Source organism: Syngnathus scovelli, chromosome 2, assembly GCF_024217435.2.
Source record: "Syngnathus scovelli strain Florida chromosome 2, RoL_Ssco_1.2, whole genome shotgun sequence".
Lineage (NCBI taxonomy): Eukaryota > Metazoa > Chordata > Actinopteri > Syngnathiformes > Syngnathidae > Syngnathus > Syngnathus scovelli.
In genome coordinates, this window is record NC_090848.1 from 21460539 (window position 1) to 21480725 (window position 20187).

The 20187-nt window shown below is 50.1% G+C and overlaps 1 protein-coding gene across 3 annotated transcripts in view; it reads right to left on the reverse strand.

The window, feature by feature from the left end:
- acot7 (acyl-CoA thioesterase 7) overlaps nt 1-20187 on the reverse strand; it is a 66769-nt gene that overhangs the window by 42389 nt on the left and 4193 nt on the right. The window contains exon 1 of one of the 3 annotated variants that reach the window (XM_049753528.2): nt 95-520. The exons of 1 other annotated variant lie outside the window; for it this stretch is intronic. In XM_049753528.2, coding sequence (XP_049609485.1) covers nt 95-243 — 149 coding nt within the window. In that variant the 5' untranslated portion in view covers nt 244-520. Of the gene's footprint in view, nt 1-94; nt 521-20187 lie in introns of those variants that run through there. One more of the 3 variants, XM_049753526.2, reaches the window with a different exon arrangement.

The following is a 20187-nucleotide window of genomic DNA, read 5'->3' on the forward strand; positions in this document are numbered from 1 at the left end:
AGAAAAGATACTTTACAAATGTGCTCCCTCGTAAGATATAAAGGTCACACTACAATCAAATACGCTATTATAAACAAAGAACTGTGAAGAATACCTGCAGAGGTCATGTTTGAAATTTGCCGTCTCCACTTCACAAGGTACAATTTTTCTCGGAGGCCTGAAGCAGCGCATCTTCCAAACCTGACCCTCTCTTGCTTTGTCTTTCTCTAAGCCACTTACAAGATGTTTGGATGCTTTCTGCATCCAGGTTTGGGATTTAAAGGCCTGATGTCACTAAGTCGCCATCTCGACTGGTCTAACTGGATAAGAGCCCGCCCACTGATGAGGTGATAAGATACCAAGCTGACACTAGAGCGACTCACCGTCAGTGTCGTGTGCCCTGGTTGACAAGGGAATCTCAGGAATCTTGATTGCTTCTGCCAAGAAACTAATCTCTGAGTTGTCTGTCTAAGCCGGAGGTCGGCAACCCAAAATGTTCAAAGAGCCATATTGAACCCCCCCAAAAAAAACATACCTGTCTGGAGCCGCAAAAATCTAAAAGCTTTTTATAAGGCAACATAGACTGTCAATACATGAGCTGTATGTCTACTATTAAAATAATTAAGTGGGCTACAAATACAAAGCAAAAAAAGCGACGCAAAACGTCGCCCCTGGATAGCCAGCGGACTTTGTTGTGCAGCAGGAGATTGGCATATTCGCTGTCAACTTCATCTAGCAATTCACGGGACCGCCTAGGATCCGCCTGGATGACGCAGGGACCGCCTTGGATGCGCCTGGACTGCCTTGGATGCGCCTGGACTGCCTTGGATGCACCTGGATGGAGCCAGGACTGCCTTGGATGCGCCTGGACGAAGCCAGGACTGCCTTGGATGCGCCTGGTCAAAGCCAGGGCTGCCTTGGATGCGCCTGGACAAAGCCAGGACTGACTTGGATGCGTCTGGACGACGCCGGGACCGCCTTGGATGCGCCTTGGATGCGCCTTGGATTCGCCTTGGATGCGCCTTGGATGCGCCTTGGATGCGCCTTGGATGCGCCTTGGATGCGCCCGGACTGCCTTGAATGCGCCTGGACGAAGCCAGGAACGCCTTGGATGTGCCTGGACGAAGCCAGGACTGCCTGGACAAAGCCAGGACTGCCTTGAATGCGCCTGGACGAAGCCAGGGCTGCCTTGTATGCGCCTGGAGAAAGCCAGGACTGCCTTGGATGCGTCTGGCCGACACTGGGACCGCCTTGGATGCGCCTGGACTGCCTTGGATGCGCCTGGACGAAGCCAGGAACGCCTTGGATGTGCCTGGATGAAGCCAGGACTGCCTGGACAAAGCCAGTACCGCCTTGGATGCGCTTGGATGTGCCTGGATGAAGTCAGGACTGCCTGGACAAAGCCAGGACCGCCTTGGATGCGCCTGAACGAAGCCAGGACCGCCTTGGATGCGCCTGGACCAGGGGTGTCAAACTCATTTTGGTCTGGGGGCCGCATACAACTTAATCGGATCTCAAGGGGGCCAGACCAGTAAACTAATTCCAAAATTACATAGAACTAACAATAAGTCCACTTTTTTTCTTTGTAATAGTGCAAAGAAGACGTAAATTATAAAAATCTTTATATGAAATGAATTGTCCCTGTTACTAAATATATTATGAACAACTTAAGAGTTTTTAAGAAAAGTATGTGCAATTTCAACAACACTTTTAATCACTTTAACATTTATTCAAGTTCAAAACTCACATAACATATATGGCATGCATAAGAAATTGTCAGGACTCGTCCCCGATCGTTTCATAGTTCTGTTCGTATGTCTGTGTGCTCGCCCATCCCCTCCTGTGTGCCCGTGATCAGTGTGATTATTCCCACCTGCCTCTCGTTACCTGTCGTGTATATAAGTCCTGTCTGCCCCTCACTCCCTGTCGGATCGTCGATGTCGTGACGTTTGCTGTCCTTGTGGTTCCTGTCTGTTTCGAGTCTGTTTCTGTTTGCCATCCCTGTCGGTCAGTCTGTCATGTTATTAGTTTGCCAGTTCTCGTCTGTTTCCCTCGATGCCTCGTTCCACTTCCCTTTTCCCTCAATAAACCCTGGTCCAAGCTGTACTTGGTCGTCCTGCTCCATTTCCATCCGATCGTGACAGAACGATCCGACCACTACAACGACCAGCGCTTGGACCCCCCTCCTCCATCAGATCCTGCTGCGATGCCCAATCCACGACCGCCAATCCGTGCATGTTCCAGCGCCATGGGCTTCGCGGCAGCGTTGGGACTCTGCTGCCGGAACGCCGGACCCGTGGCCACCGTCGGACTTTCTTCCGGCAACGCCGGGCCCGCGGCCGCCATCAGACTGCTTCTGGCGCCAGCGGCTTTGCGGCCGCGATCGGACTCTGCTGCCGCGATGCCGGACCCTCGGCCGCCATCGGAGTTCTTCTGGCACCAGCGGCTTCGCGGCCGCAATCGGACTTCACTGCAGCGACGCCGGACCCGCGGCCGCCATCGGAGTGCCTCCCTGCGCCATCGGACTCGCGGCCGCCAACGGGCTCCACCCCAGCGTCACCGGACCCGCGGCATTGCCGGGCCTCGTGCCAGCAATGCCGGACCCGCGATCATCACAGACCCTGCCCCCAATGCTGAAACACTGACTCCTGCTGCTACGAGCAGCTCTGGCTTCCTGTATGCCGCCGTGCGTGTGGCTGTGACTGTTGCCGCTGCACGCGGTTCAGACTCTCCGTTTGCCGCAGAGTGCGGTTCTGTTTCCCCAAGTCGCCGCCCGAGTGCGGTTCGGTTCCCCAAGTCGCCGCCCGTGTGCGGTTCGGTTCCCCAAGTCGCCGCCCGTGTGCGGTTCGGTTCCCCAAGTCGCCGCCCGTGTGCGGTTCTGTCCCCCAAGTCGCCGCCTGAGTGCAGTTCTGTCCCCCAAGTCGCCGCCCGTGTGCGGTTCGGTTCCCCAAGTCGCCGCCCGTGTGCGGTTCGGTTCCCCAAGTCGCCGCCCGAGTGCGGTTCGGTTCCCCAAGTCGCCGCCCGAGTGCAGTTCTGTCCCCCAAGTCGCCGCCAGAGTGCGGTTCTGTTTCCCCAAGTCGCCGCCCGAGCGCGGTTCTGTTTCCCCAAGTCGCCGCCCGAGCGCGGTTCGGTTCCCCAAGTCGCCGCCCGAGCACGGTTCGGTTCCCCAAGTCGTCGCCCGAGTGCGGTTCTGTCCCCCAAGCCGCCCGAGCGCGGTTCGGTTCCCCAAGTCGCAGCCCGAGCGCGGTTCTGTCCCCTATGTCGCCGCCCGAGCGCGGTTCGGTTCCCCAAGTCGCCGCCCGAGTGCGGTTCGGTTCCCCTAGTTGCCGCCCTAGTGCGGTTCGGTTCCCCTAGTTGTTTGTTTTTTGGGACGTCAGGAGCCGTCCCTTGTGGGGGGGGTTCTGTCAGGACTCGTCCCCGATCGTTTCATAGTTCTGTTCGTGTGTCTGTGTGCTCGCCCCTCCCCTCCTGTGTGCCCATGATCAGTGTGATTATTCCCACCTGCCTCCCGTTACCTGTCATGTATATAAGTCCTGTCTGCCCCTCACTCCCTGTCGGATCGTCGATGTCGTCACGTTTGCTGTCCTTGTAGTTCCTGTCTGTTTCGAGTCTGTTTCTGTTTGCCATCCCTGTCGGTCAGTCTGTCATGTTATTAGTTTGCCAGTTCTCGTCTGTTTCCCTCGATGCCTCGTTCCACTTCCCTTTTCCCTCAATAAACCCTGGTCCAAGCTGCACTTGGTCGTCCTGCTCTATTTCCATCTGATCGTGACAGAAATAATGCAAAGAAAACTGACAAGAAAACTGACTAGTACTGACTTTCCCAGCAATTACAACAGCAAATATTCAGAGCTGTTTATTTTTATAGTGCAATGTTGAAAGCAGCATTCCATAGGATTTAGTCTTGCTCAGTATTTGCCCCTGAAACTTGGCATCTTTTAGCCTGCATCAATATCAGGCATCATGTCCTGAGAAGCAGCCAGTTTCAGAATCTCATTTAAGTGCTTATGTGTGAGCTTTGAGCGAAGCTTTGTTTTATTAATGTTCATTACTGAGAAGACCTGCTCACAAAGGTAGGTAGTCCCAAACATGGACAACATTTTTGCAGCCAGTGCTGTCAATTTAGGATAGCCTGGTAGGAGATACTTGTAAAATGTGTCCAAGCCCACAGAAGCAAATTTGTCCTTCAATTCTACATCACACTGCAAATCAATGATTTCAAGTTGCATTTCAACGGGCACATCAGAAGCTCTGACTGTGAATGGTGAGCGAAAAACTGCAAATTCTGTCTCAAGTTCCCTAAAGACCTGAAATCGCTTCTCAAACTCCCTCTGCAACCCTGAAATCTTGTTGTCTTTGTACTTTGTCACTTCAGGATTAACGCTTGCAGCTCACACATCTCTGAGACAGGGAAAATGAGCAGGGTCACCGCTTGCCATCTGCGTCTCCCATAACGCAAGCTTTAACTTGAATGCACGTATGCTGTCATAATACTGTGTTACAATTTCTTTGCGTCCTTGCAGCATTTTGTTCAGATTATTCAAGTGCTCTGTAATATCAACCATAAATGCAAGGTCCTGCAGCCAAAGTGGGCACTGTAATTCCTTAACAGGTTTTCTTTTTTTCTCCATGAATTGTCCGATTTCCCCACGTACGTAGATCAAAGAAGCGCTTCAGCGCAGCACCTCTGCTTAACCATCTTACTTCAGTGTGGTATGGCAGACCACGGGTAATATTACAGTCACTGAGAAAGCTGTCAAACTGACAATGATTGAGACCTCTGGCTCGGATGAAATTAACAGTTCGGACAACCACCTCCATAGGGTGATCCATTTTTAGCGACTTGCAACATAATGCCTGATGATGCAAAATGCAATGAAATGTCAAAAAAAAATCACCTCTTCCATTTGCGGCTTGTACTTTCTCTCTGAACTTTGTCACAACACCTGCCTTTTTCCCGATCATTGACGGCGCGCCATCAGTAGCCAGGCTTACGGCGCGGGACCAGTCCGCCCCGACTCTGTCCAGCGCTCCAACAATGGAGCGGAAAATGTCATCAGCTGTTGTGGTGTCGGTCATAGGCACCAACTCGAGAAACTTCTGTGACAGTCAAAGTCTCGTCAACTACACGAATTAATATGGCCAGTTGAGCGACGTCCGTAATATCAGTACTCTCATCATTCGCAATGGAAAATCCCAGAAATGACTCCCCTTTGCGTTTCAGTTGGCTGTCCAAGTCTGCCGATAGTTCCGAAATCCTGTCTGCCACGGTATTTCTCGTCAAGCTAATATTGGCAAAAGCTTGTCGCTTCTCAGGACACACAATTTTGGCAGCCTTCAGCATACAGTTTTTGACGAACTCCCCGTCACAGTACGGCTTTGACGCTAATGCTATTTGGCTAGCAATTACGTAGCTGGCTTTCACCGCAGCATCACTGACCTCTCGGCTCCGGGTGAAAACAGATTGCTGTTTCCTCAGACCCACCAGCATTTCATTTACCTTCTGTTTTCTCAGTTCTCCGTGCAAGCTGTTGTATTTTTCTCCATGCTGAGTTTCATAGTGGCGCCGAATATTGTATTCCCTAAGCACCGAAACTTGGTGCATGCACACCAGGCACACGGGTTTCCCATTCACCTCCGTGAACATATAGGAAGAGGTCAATTTTTCTTGAAAAATCCGACACTCTGTGTCCACTTTCCTCTTTTTTGACAGACATTTCACTGAAGAGGGTGCCAGGGTCAACAGAAAAGGCAGGTAAAGCGATAGAATTGACTAAAACACAGCGCCCCTAGCGGACAATATAGGAACTGCACATTTGAAAGAAAATTAAGTTTATTCGTTTTTAATAATGCAGATTTATCCCGCGGGCCAGACTGAACCCACTGGCGGGCCGGTTCCGGCCCGCGGGCAGTACGTTTGACACCCCTGATTTAGAGTGACACAGATGGTTTGATAATATTATTGCTTATATAATAGTTATTTGATATATAATTTATATATCGTTATATGGGCCTGTGGAATATTTTGAAGTGCAAGCGCCGTGCACCCATTGTTGACATAAAGGACGATCGATGGATTTAATGAATTGAAGTGACACAGATGGTTTTATAATTTTTAATTATTTATGTAGTAGTTATTTGAATAATTCTGAATGTTACGTCAGGCTCGTTCTCAGCTCTTTGTTTGTGTTTATGTCACGTTATCTTACCCAGTGTTTCCCAACCTTTTTTCATTCACGGCACACCTTTTCATTGGAAAAAATCTCGAGGCACACCACCAACAAAAATCTGTTAAGTGTTACACCAGCTTCTATATTAAAATCAGTTGTATTACAACAAAAAAGTCCCCCAAAGTCCCAATGATCATCGTCACACACACATCTGGGTGTGGTGAAATTTGTCCTCTGCATTTAACCCATCCCCATGTGATTTTGATCCATCCCCTGGGGGAGAGGGGAGCAGTGAGCAGCAGCGGTGCCGCGCTCGGGAATCATTTGGTGATCTAACCCCCCAATTCCAACCCTTAATGCTGAGTGCCAAGCAGGGAGGCAATGGGTCCCATTTTTATAGTCTTTGGTATGACCCGGCCGGGGTTTGAACCCACAACCTTCCAGTCTCAGGGCGGACACTCTACTACTAGGCCACTGAGCAAAAGACCTATTCCTATATATGTATGGAGAGTCGAATAATTGAATAAAGATAAATACTAAATATTATTTAAATTGTATTTCTTTTGTAAATGAGTTTTTGAAAAAAGGTTTTAGTCAGTGTAAGAAATAAACTATTGAAAGTGATTGTGATCAGAATCCAAAAGAATCAATATGGCTTTGTTTACTGTTTTAGGAACAATCCAGGTTCTCCCGTTGAACTACATGCTCTGATTTCCATCGGAACGAAAACATAATTTTCTTCTTCGTTTCGCTTCAGGAAGTTATTCCTTCACTCTTGTTCACTGAAATAAAAATTGTTCTTTTGAACGAATCGTTCACTCACTAGCCAACACTAACAGCAACACACATAAAGATTCTCAAGATTCTCCGATTTGCCACACATGCACGATTAGCCTTGCGTTAACTGACCTGTGGTTTGGTAATCCTGTTTACAATTCGCTCGGTATTTAATGTTGGACAATTTCCCACGGCACAGCTGAACATCTCTCACGGCACACCAGTGTGCCGCGGCACACTGGTTGGGAAACACTGATCTTACCTATCATTTAGCCCAGGGATGTCAAAGTCAAACACACAGAGGGCCAAAAAAACAAATTTGCTACAAGCCGAGGGCCGGACTGGTTCAATGTTTATTAAAATATATCGGAATGAGTGCACATAGCCTATTGAACTAAGACTTAACACAGTGTACATTATTTAACGATTAAATGAATATGGCAATATTTTGTTATGGCTCTGTCAGTAACTTCAAGGGAAAATATTTTCAACAGCCAAACAGCAAACAATTAAATTGTTTTAAAAACAAAATGTGTTTCTTAATATCAAGATAAATGCATAAATAAAAGTGCATGCATTATACTGAAAGTTTATTATTGTGCTGCTCTATGATCTACCGATCATTGCTTTCAAATCGTAAAATAAAAAAATAATCAAATCAGTTGTATTCTTTCTCATGGCTCTTATCTGCAATTTTCCCTTGGTCCATTCAACTGAAAAATAAATATAAATAAATAAAATTCAAAAATTTACGGCACACAGACAAAACAATACTTTCTTCAAAGAAAAACCACGTCTTGTAGAAACAAATGTAAAAATGGAACCGAATTAAAAAACGGAAAATACGTTACTGTTCTGTGATGCTCACTTGTCTCAGGCTGAGCCTGATACTTAGAGGTGTCTCATCTTTTGTACAAGTTCATCAATGTTCGGGGTTAGGCTCTGAGGCTCAAAACCCGTTTTTGATCAACTCTCCTTCTGCAAAGGTCCGGGCTGATTTTGCGATCTCTTTTGCCACAATAAAGCTAGCCTTGGCAGCAGCGTCGCTTTGCGATTTAGCATACGTGAACATAGCCTGTCTGGACTTAAGGCCTCGTTTTAATTCTTCCACCTTCTGTAGCTTTTGTTCATATTCCATTTTCTTGTCTTTGTCTGTGTGTTTCTTAGACGTTTGATAGTGCCTTCTTAAATTAAATTCTTTCATTACAGCCACATTTTCTCCACACAGAAGACACACAGGTTTGCCTCTTACCTCCGTAAACATGTACTCTGCCTCCCACCTGGCCTGAAAACCCCTGTTCTTAGCGTCCACCTTACGTTTAGCCATTTTTGAGGAGGGGGGTATCAGAAAGTTGAACTCTGCTCTGACTACTGATGAATAATGAAGCCGCTTGTGCGAGCTGCAGGGACATCGCGGGCTACCGTTGCATTGTGGGAAATGTAGTGTTGGTGCGTGCAAAACACCAGCGGGCGGTTGTGGCCTGCGGGCCGGTTCTAATAGTAATTCAATATCATCCAGGGGGCCACAGATAATCAATTTGCGGGCCGGATCTGGCCCGCGGGCCGTAACTCTGACATATGTGATTTAGCCTGTTGTTGCTCGTTCATGTCTTCCTGGTGTTAGATTTTGTCGAATAAATGTCCCCCAAACTGCGACTTATACTCCGGAGCGACTTATGTATGTTTTTTTTCACGTTATTGTGCATTTTATGGCTAATGCGACCTATATTCCGAGCAACTTTTAATCCGAAAATTACGGTAAACCTTATAGCTGTAAAGTAAACCAATTATTATTATAATAATCATTTAGGGTTAGGGTTAAGGTTAGGGGTGCGAGAACTGGTTGGTGAATTGAATGGGGTGCGAACAAGGAAAAAGGTTAAGAACCACTGCCCTATACAGTCCTCAGGCTCTCCAACAATAGCAGTTTGCATTATTTTATTGCAATGTTTTTCCTTATTCAGATTTGTTTCAAGACTACAGTTACAATTAGACTTCACTTTGATGGTTATTGCAATTTTGTTGTTTTATCACAGTAGAATGGTTGAGTTACATTTCAAAAACCAGAAGCCATTTATTTACAAATATGATTGCACTTTAGTTTACATATTTAAATGTTATTAAGATGTGATAGACCGTTTTTGCAGGATTTGAATGAGGCAAAATAACATGCTTTTTCTCCCGAATTTATTGTTATAATCATTTGTTTCAGATGTAATTATTTTCTGTATAAAAATTAAATTTGGTGATCAAAGTCTTTTTTCAAACTTGAGTCTTGAAAAAGAGGGGGTCATAATTACGGTCGCCTTACATTTGGGCCAATACGGTATATATATAAAATTAATATTTTTTTTAGTGGGTAGATTTTTGTGACTTTTGTGTCATTTCAAAAGTAGCTCGCGAGCTGAATAAGTTTGAGCACCCCTGTTCTACATACTCACATGATGACAAAAAATGTCACTGTTTGTTAGAAAAGCAGAACAGCAATAGGCATCAAGGAAATAATTTAAAACTATTCATCTAACCGACTGCTGAGCAATTTTACAAAATAATGAAATTGTGACCCCACCATTATTGCGATTGGAATTTAATATGCCATTATTTTTTCAAGATCCTCTTCCTGAGAATTTCTTAACAAAACGGAAGCAATAAATTAATCTGTACTACCAAAATAACAGAATCAGATTTATCATACACAAAGTTTTATTTATTTATGATACTACACATGTTTTTTTCAGGGTAGCATTGAGGAAGATTTGTTAGCACATCCACTTCACAGTACAGAGGGTGAGGGTTCAATTCCACCTCTGGCCCTCCTCGTGTGGAGTTTGCATCTTCTCCCCGTTGTCATGCTGTCGTGTTTTGTTTTTGTCACTTCCTCTTTTATTGTTGTAACTCTCCTCTCGTTCCAGTTCATGTCCTTCCTCTGTGCGTCCGGTCACGTGACTTCCCTGATCCCAAGTGTCTGCACCTGTGTCGTGACCCAATTGTCTACACCTGTGTTCCCCTCCTTCTGTGTGTATATAACCTGCGTCTTTCCCCTTGTCTGGTGCCAGTGCGTCTTGACCTTGTCATGAACACCAGCGATCACGAACTCACAGGAATTCCCCGCGAGATCCTAGAGAGAAGCTACCTTTTGCACAGCTCTGTGATTTGTTTAGTTTGGGTTTTTTGCCAGAGTATTTTTCCCTCAGTTTGAGGCGCCTTTTGTTTGCTGTCTCCAGCCCTTTTTTCCCCTCGTTTTGAGGCGCTTTGTTTTTTGCCTTTTGTCCCTCGTCTTGAGGCGCCTTTTGCTTTTTGTGCTGCCTTCCGTTGGAGAAAATAAAACACCTTTGGTTGGAACTCTGCATTCGAGTCCTCTCCCTACTCCAAGCCTGACAGTACGCACTGGCCAGACATGGACTCGGCAGAGGCGGAGCAGCTGGCCGCCACAGTACGCTCCCTGGCGTCGCAGCTCGCCCAACACCAGAAGCAGGCAGATGCCCTGAGTATTGGTGTCCAAGCGATTGGGAAGACTCAGGAAGACTTCAGAGAGGCGGTGGCCGCCCAGGTGGGAACGTTGACAAGACATCCTCACGCTGCTGACCTCGGGACCAGCAGCAACACCCAGTCCACCAGCTGCGTCCCCGGTGACCCATCCTGCTCCGGCTCCCATGGCGATGGGGGTCCGATTGGCCGCCCCGGAACGATACTCAGGTGAACCCGGGCTGAGCCGAGCCTTTATAATCGAGTGTGAAATGCAGTTCGATCAGTCCCCAGGCGACTTTCCCACGGAACGCTCCCAGGTGGCGTACATGGTCTCACATCTGACGGGAAGAGCCCGGGCGTGGGCGACGGCAGAATGGGCCAGGGATTCCGTTACCTGTCACTCCCTCTCCGAATTCGTCGAGGCCCTGCGAAAGGTGTTTGATCCAGTCCCCTCGGACCGAGAGAAGGCACGGGAGCTGTGTCAACTGAACCAGGGTCGAGAGATGGTCAGCGACTACGCAATGCGCTTCCGCACTCTGGCCGCGGAATGCGGGTGGAACTCGACGGCCCTGTATGATGTTTTTCTCCGGGGCCTTTCCGGAACCATCAAGGACCAACTCATCCCCCTCAATCTTCCCGCTGACCTCGACGCTCTCATCGCGCTGGCTATTCGAACGGACAACAGATTACAAGATTGGAAGAAGCAGCGCGCAAGCCGGAGCACGATCGCCTCCCCCCCCCCCGTGTCAGTGGTGGGACCGTAACCTCTCGAGACTCACCGCCAAAGGGCGAACCCGGCCCTGCTACCCGTGCAGCTTGGCCGGCCCAAGTTGAGCGAGGAGGAAAGGCAGCGTCAACGCCAGGAGGGTAGATGCTATTATTGCGGGGCGCAAGGACATCTCCTCCTCTCCTGCCCGGAGAGGAAGAACCTGATGGTAAGCGCCTTCTCCGTGGTCCAGCAGAAGGGTCGGGCCTTACCCATCGGGGCGCTGACCTGCCAAGGAAAGGTCACCAAACTAGGTGTGTTGATTTACTCGGGGGCTGATGAGAGCTTGATTGACTGGGCCTTCGCTCGCAGATTAGGGGTAAAGACTGAACTACTGGACACTGCCGTGAAGGCCAAGGCGCTTAATGGTCACGCTCTCTTTGACATATCCTACGTAACCGAACCCCTTTTGCTGTCTTTTGGAAATCATCATGAGCTAATAACTCTGTATGTAGTAACCTCCCCCATGAATCCACTTATCCTCGGGTATCCGTGGCTGAAACGTCACAACCCTACCATGAACTGGGACTCTGGGGAGATAAAGGGGTGGGGATTCCAGTGCCAAGTATCTTGTATCAAACCTAACCCCTCGATAGATCCTACACTTAGTTCTCTTCCCGACTCTGCTTCTCCTGCCCCAGATTCCAAAGCCCCAGATCTGACCCAAGTACCCGTATGCTACCATCATCTTGCGGAGGTATTCAGCAAGGCACGGGCTAGCTCTTTACCGCCCCACCGTTCTTACGATTGCGCCATAGAACTCTTGCCCGGCGCTGCTATACCCAAGGGGAGGCTTTATTCACTTTCGGGTCCCGAAAAGCAGGCCTTGAATGACTATATTGATGCGTCACTTAAAGCAGGGCTGATCAGGCAGTCGTCCTCCCCTGCGGGGGGCGGTTTCTTCTTCGTGGGCAAAAAAGACGGTACCCTACGCCCCTATATAGATTACAGTCCCCTCAACCAAATCACTAGTAAGAATCGGTATCCCCTCCCACTCATGTCCGCCGTATTCGATCAGTTGCAGCAAGCTCGGGTGTTTACCAAGCTAGACTTGCGTAACGCTCATCACCTCGTGCGCATTTGGGAGGGCGATGAGTGGAAGACGGGATTCAATACTCCCAGAGGACACTTTGAGTACCTTGTGATGCCGTTCGGTCTCACCAATGGCCCCGCGGTTTTCCAGGCCATGATTAATGACGTGCTGAGAGATTTTTTAGATCATTTTGTTTTTGTATATTTGGATGATATCTTAATTTACTCACCGGATTTGAAGACCCATAAGTCTAATGTTAAGTCGGTCCTGCAACGTCTCCTTGATCACCAACTTTATGTAAAAGCCGAAAAGAGCGAGTTCCACGCCGAGACTGTATCTTTCCTTGGCTTCATCATAGCCCCCAGGAAGGTACAGATGGACCCGGCAAAAGTAAGCGCGGTGACACAATGGCCGGTACCTGATAGCTGCAAAAAAGTGCAGCAATTTCTTGGTTTTGCTAACTTTTATAGGCGGTTTATCAGAGGCTTCAGCGCCACAGCGGCTCCACTGCATGCTCTAACTTCCCCGACAGTCCCGTTCTGTTGGACGGCGGAGGCGGAAGCCGCCTTCCAGGAGTTGAAGAGGCAGTTCACCTCCGCCCCGATCCTCACACTGCCCGACCCGTCTCGTCAGTTCGTGGTGGAGGTTGATGCCTCCAGTCAGAGAATTGGTGCCGTCCTGTCTCAAAGATCCCAGGCTGACAACAAGCTCCATCCATGCGCCTTTCTGTCCCGACGGCTGACATCCGCTGAACAGAATTATGATGTGGGGGATCGTGAATTGTTGGCGGTCAAACAGGCCCTCGAAGAATGGAGACATTGGCTAGAGGGAGCCCAACAACCCTTTCTGGTTTGGACTGATCACAAGAACCTCCAATATATCCGAAATGCGAAGCGACTGAATTTACGGCAGGCTCGTTGGTCCCTTTTCTTTAATCGTTTCAATTTTACCTTGTCTTACAGACCGGGGGCCAAAAGCGTCAAGCCCGATGCGCTGTCGCGCATCTACAGCCCAGACCCGGTGTCCACAGAGCCCGAACACATTCTCCCCCCTCACTGTGTGGTGGGAGCCGTAACTTGGCCTATAGAAGATCTGGTAAAGCGGGCAAACCGCGATGAACCACCCCCTAGGGGAAACCCGGAGAATAGACTGTATGTTCCTCCCAGGCTGCGGTCCCAAGTGGTCCACTGGGCGCACACCTCAAGACTCGCCTGTCATCCAGGCGGACGGAGAACCATGTACGTGATCCAACAAAGATTCTGGTGGCCCTCCATGGGGTCAGACGTAAGGGAATACGTTGCAGCCTGTCCCGTTTGTGCGCGAAATAAGAACACTCCCGGCAGCCGTGTGGGTTTGCTGCAACCCCTCCCCATTCCCAGTCGACCATGGGCTGACATCTCGGTAGACTTTGTCACGGCGCTTCCGGCGTCTAACGGGAAGACAACGATATTCACGGTAGTTGACAGGTTCTCCAAGATGGCACACTTCATTGCCCTACCCAAGTTACCTTCCTCAAAGCGAACGGCAGTAATCCTTATGGAACATGTTTTTAGAATTCACGGATTTCCACGGGACGTCGTGTCCGATAGGGGTCCCCAATTTGTATCCCGTTTTTGGAAAGAATTTTGCAAGCTAATAGGGGCCACCGTGAGTCTCACTTCGGGCTACCACCCGGAAGCGAACGGCCAGGCGGAGCGCAATAACCAGCAGCTGGAAACAGGCCTCCGCTGCTTGGTGACCCAGAACCCCTCGTCCTGGAGCAAGAACTTAACGTGGGTGGAAAATAGCCATAACTCCCTTCCTACCACCCCTTCATGTGCGGCTACCAGCCTCCGATCTTCCCCGACAGTGAGCCTGAGGTGCCCGTCACCTCGGCGCGCGCCGTGGTGACACGCTGTCGTCGCATCTGGGCGGCGGCACGAGCCACCCTGATCCGCCAGGGCGACAGGATCAAGAGGATGGCCGACCGGAGACGACGTCCAGCGCCCATCTACCGGCCCGGCCAACGAGTCTGGCTGTCCGCCCGGGACCTTCCCCTCCAGGTGGGCTCCAGGAAGCTGGCCCCCCGTTTTGTGGGTCCATTCCCGATATCCAAGGTCGTCGGACCGGCCGCTGTGCGACTCCACCTGCCCGGCCGCTATGCGACTCCGCCTGCCCCGGTCCCTTGCCGTGCATCCCACCTTCCACGTCGGCAAGGTTAAGCCGGTTAGGGAGAGTGGGATGGTCCCGGCTCCCGCGGAGCCCCCGCGGACAGTGGGGGGTGAGCCTGCGTACACGGTCAAGGAGTTGCTGGACGTGCGCAGGAAGGGTCGGGGCTGGCAGTTCCTGCTCGACTGGGAGGGTTATGGGCCAGAGGAGCGGCAATGGGTGCCGCGAAGTTATATCCTGGATCCCGGACTGCTTGATGACTTTTACGCGGCTCATCCCGATGCTCCTGGCCCATCTGGGATCCGGCCCTCGAGGGGGGGGTTATGTCATGCTGTCGTGTTTTGTTTTTGTCACTTCCTGTTTTATTGTTGTAACTCTCCTCTCATTCCAGTTCATGTGTCCTTCCTCTGTGCGTCCGGTCACGTGACTTCCCTGATCCCAAGTGTCTGCACCTGTGTCGTGACCCAATTGTCTACACCTGTGTTCCCCTCCTTCTGTGTGTATATAACCTGCGTCTTTCCCCTTGTCTGGTGCCAGTGCGTCTTGACCTTGTCATGAACACCAGCGATCACGAACTCACAAAAATTCCCCGCGAGATCCTAGAGAGAAGATACCTTTTGCCCAGCTCTGTGATTTGTTTAGTTAGGGTTTTTTGCCAGAGTATTTTTCCCTCAGTTTGAGGAGCCTTTTGTTTGCTGTCTCCAGCCCTTTTTTTTCCCTCGTTTTGAGGCGCTTTGTTTATTGCCTTTTGTCCCTCGTCTTGAGGCGCCTTTTGTTTTTTGTGCTGCCTTCCGTTGGAGAAAATAAAACACCTTTGGCTGGAACTCTGCATTCGAGTCCTCTCCCTACTCCAAGCCTGACACCCGTGCCTGCATGGGTTTCTTTCCGGGCACTTTGGTTTCCTCCCACATCCCAAACACATGCACAGTAGGCTGATTGAACACTCCAAATTTCCCATAGGTGTGAAAGCGAACGTGGATAGTTGTTCGTCTCTGTGTGCCCAGCAAATGGCTGGCAACCAGTTCAGGGTGTCCCCTGCCTACTGCCCGATTACTGCTGGGAAAGGCTCCAGTATACCTGTGACCCCGGTGTGAACAAGTGGTACAGAAAATGAATGGCTATACACACCCACGTTGTGTGCTAATTTAGTTTTACCGTAATTTTCGGACTAAAAGTCGCTCCGGAATATAGGTCGCATGAGCCATAAAATGCACAATAACGTAAAAAAAAACATATAGAAGTCGTTCCGGAGTACAAGTCGCATTTTGGGGAAAAGTTATTCGACAAAATCCAACACCAAGAACAGACATGAACGAGCAACAACAGGCTAAACGATAGGTATGCTAGCGTGACATAAACACAAACGAAGCGCTGAGAACGGGCCTGACGTAACATTCAGAGTTATTCAAATAACTATTACATAAATAACACGTTTATAAAACCATCTGTGTCACTCCAAATCATTAAATCCATCGATCGTCCTTTATGGAAACGATGCCGCGTATGCGCCGCGCCGCTGACGTTTAAATATTCTAAATATTCCACAGACCCACATAACGATGTATAAAGTATATATCAAATAGCTATCATATAAACAACAATATTATCAAACCATCTGTGTCACTCCAAATCATTAAATCCATCGATCAAATTCCTCATCCTTTGTCAACAACGCCGCGCATGCGCCCTGACGTCAGCCTCGTTGTTATTCCACAGATCTAGTATATAGCTATATTATAGCGTTAACAAAGTACAAGGAAAGACGTGGGTTTGGTAAACGGCTCTTTATTTAACAAAACAAGAGTTCAACGAGCCAACAAGTACTGAACTGTAACGATAAAAACATATACAAGTTGCTATACGAAATACAATATATCAAATAACTATAACATAAATAGTTCACCACCACACAGCCCCAAGCACCGGCGTCGACTTCCAGGTGAGTGGCGGCGTGGACTTCCATCCTCGGAGGTGGCACTTCCAGCCACGGAGGTGGAAGAGAGCTCCATAGAATAGGACCGGGCGTGCGTGAAAGCCATGTCCGAGCCCCATCCACCGTCCCCGGACAGCCACCCGGCCGAGCGCCGGCCCACGACTTCCATCCGCGGAGGTGAAAGAGAGCTCCGCAGAGTAGGACCGGGCGTGCGTAAAAGCCATGTCCGAGCCCCATCCACCGTCCCTGGACAGCCACCCGGCCGAGCGCCGGCCACCGACTTCAATCCACGGAGGTGAAAGAAAGCTCAGTAGAGTAGGACCGGGCGTGCGTAAAAGCCATAATAGTTTTTCAAACCTTCTGTGTCACTCCAAATCATTAAATCCTTCAAACTCTTCGTCCTCCGTGTCACTTACAAACAAAGCCGCTAATGATGCCGGTAGTATGTGGTGCCCTTCGTCATCCCGTGATCGAATCTTCGTCCTTTATGTAAACAACCGCCGCGCCGCACCACTGACGTCACTTGAAATTCAAATTACAGTAATTCCTTGCTACATCGCGGTTCGTTTATCACAGTTTAACTTTTTTTCTTTTTTTTTTTTTGAATTTTGAAAATTTGTGAAAAAATTCGCATATAAGTCACTCCTCAGTATAAGTCGCCCCCCCCCACCCAAACTATGGAAAAAAACGAGACTTATAGTCCGAAAATTACAGTACTTCTTTTTGCTTGTTTATGTTTGTAATATGTATCATGTTTATATTCAGAGTAAACCAAACCACTACTTGAGGCCTTATTGAAACACCAAATACTGCCACGTGTGTCATGCTGTCATGTGTCGTCCGGATCACTTCCTGTTTTATTGTGTGATTTTCCTCTCGTTCCAGTCGGTGTGTCCTTCCCCTGTGCGTCTGGTCACGTGAACCCCTGATTCCAAGTGTGTGCACCTGCGCCAATGACCAACTGTCTTCACCTGTGTTCCCCTCCTGTGTCCATATAACCCGCGTCTTTCCCCGTATTTAGTGCCAGTGCGTCTTGCCTTGTCAGAACACTAGCGATCACGAAACCCTCGAGTTCCACGTAGAAGCCTTGTTTGAGCAACCTTGATCACCGATGTTAACTTGGTTACATCGCTACCTTGTTTTTGTATTTCCCTCGGTTCGAGGCGCTTTGATTTCCCCTTTTTCTCCCTCGGTTCGAGGCGCCTTTGTTTTCCCTTTTTTCCCTCCTAGTGAGGCGTTTTTTGTTCGACTGTCAGTGGCGACAATAAAAGCCTTTTTGGACATTGAACTCTCTGCATTCGAGTCCTCTCCCTGCTCTGCGCTTGACATTACGCACTGGCCAGACATGGACTCGGCAGAGACAGCGCAGCTGGTCGCCCAAGTACGCTCCCAGACTGCGCAACTGGGCCAACAGCAGAAGCAGGTAGACGCTCTGAGTGTTGGCGTTCAGGAACTGGTAAAGAACCAGGAAGGCTTCAGAGAGGCTGTGGCCGCCCAGGTGGATTCGCTGAGTCGTCAGATGCAAGACGTCCTCGCTCTGCTGACCACGGGGCGAGCTGCGACGCCCTGTTCCACAGCGGCGCCCCCTGTGGACCACCCGGCGCCCGCGCCTCTGGCGAGGGGGATCAGACTGGCTTCCCCAGAACGATATGCAGGGGAACCCGGGCTGAGTCGAGCCTTTATAACGAATTGCGAGATGCAGTTCGAGCGAGCTCCCGGCGACTTCCCAACGGAACGCTCCCGGGTGGCATACACGATCTCCTATTTGACGGGAAGAGCCCGGACGTGGGCAACCGCAGAATGGGCCAGGAATTCCGCTACCTGTCACTCGTTTTCCGGATTCATCGAGGCCCTGCGCATGGTGTTCGATCCAGTTCCCATGGACCAAGAGAAGGCACGAGAGCTGTTCCATATCACCCAGGGTCGAGAGACAGTCAGCGACTACGCGATCCGCTTCCGCACTCTGGCCGCGGAAAGCGGATGGAACTCGACGGCTCTGTACGATGCTTTTCTCCAGGGTCTTTCCGGGACCATCCAGGACCAACTCATTTCCCTTGATCTTCCTGTGGAGCTCGACGCTCTCATCGCGTTGGCCGTCCGAACTGACAACCGGCTACAACTCTTTGCTCAAGTTCAAGATGGCGGCGCGTGCACACGCAGCGGCCACTCTCTGTCCCGTTCGGTATTTTGTGAGCGTTTACTGAGTGTTTGTCCGGCAGTTTTGTGTATGTCCGTCTCGTGTGATACGTCGTGCTACTAGTGCGGCGGGCATGTTCTGCTCAACATCGGCGGAAGTGGGTTTTATGGCGTTCTGGACTTTGGTGCGGAGAGATTAAGGGCGCTCGGACTGCTTCGTCATGGAGCGACGGCGGACTGGCCTGCTCTTCCTCCCCCGGTTGGACTGCGTCGTGAGCTCGGACTGCTCCGTCCTGGAGCATTGTTGGGATGCGTCGGCAGCGGGTCTGCAGCGGGTCTGCGAGGCAGCGGAAGAGGGGCCAGCGCGGAGACGTCGGGCCAGGCTTGCGGCCAACCCAGGTCGCCCAGCCGTGCCTTCCATTCTCCTGGCGTACGTTCGTTCGCGGGACGAAAAGATGGGTTGTGTTCGCCTGATAGGATCCACGAACCGGACAGTGCGTGCCTGCTGTGTGCTCGTGTTCACAGTGGCCTGGTTGACTGTCATCTTTCCGGACTCTGCTGTGCATCGGGAGCGGCTAGCGTGCTATCACTCTTATTGTTCATCTTCTTGTTTTATTTTTCCTGTGTTGTTTACTTGTATGTGCGCTGTGAACTCTGTCTTGTCACCCTGGGATAGTGAGAAACGTAATTTCGATCTCTTTGTGTGTCTTGACATGCGGAGGAATTGACAATAAAGGAGACTTTGACTTTGACTTTGACTTTGACTAAAGGAGTGGAGGAAGCAGCGCGCAAGCCGGGGTGCGATCGTTACTCCTTCCGCATCATTGGGCGGGCGGTCATCCCACGAGACGCACCACCAAAGATCGATCCCGGCCGGGCCACTCGAGGGGACGGAACCCATGCAGCTCGGCCGGGCCAAATTGAGCGAAGAGGAAAGACAGCGTCGACGCCAGGAGGGCAGATGCTACTACTGCGGGGCGCTTGGTCATCTCCTCCTCTCCTGCCCGGAGCGGAGTGCGCTGAGGGTAAGCACCTTCTCCGTGGTCCGGCAGAAGAATAGGGTTCTACCCGTCGGGACGCTAACCTGCCAAGGCAAGGAACTCGAGCTCGGGGTGTTGATTGACTCAGGGGCCGACGAGAATTTGATTGACTGGGCTTTTGCTCGCAGCATAGGCGTAAAGACCGAACCCTTGAACACAACCATAAAGGCTAAGGCACTTAACGGACAAGCCCTTTTTGACATATCTTATATAACCGAACCCCTCTCATTGTCGTTTGGCACTCATCATGAACTAGTAAGACTGCATGTAGTCACCTCCCCCCTGAATCCGCTTATCCTCGGTTATCCGTGGCTAAAACACCACAACCCTGCAATAAACTGGGAGTCAGGGGAGATAAAGGGGTGGGCATCCCAGTGCCAAGTATCGTGTGTCAAACCGAACCCTTCGATCGAGTCCACCTGCAATTCTCCCTCGGACCTTGCGTCTCCTGAACCAGATTTTAGAGCTCCAGATCTAAACCAAGTACCCAAATGCTACCATCAACTTGCGGAGGTATTTAGCAAAGCCAAGGCGAGCTCCTTACCACCCCACCGTCCCTACGACTGCGCCATAGACCTATTGCCCGGTGCTTCGATCCCCAAGGGTAGACTTTATTCCCTTTCGGGCCCCGAAAAGAAGGCCTTAAATGACTATATTGACGCAGGTCTGATCAGGCCGTCATCATCGCCTGCAGGGGCCGGATTTTTCTTTGTGGGGAAGAAAGACGGAACCCTGCGCCC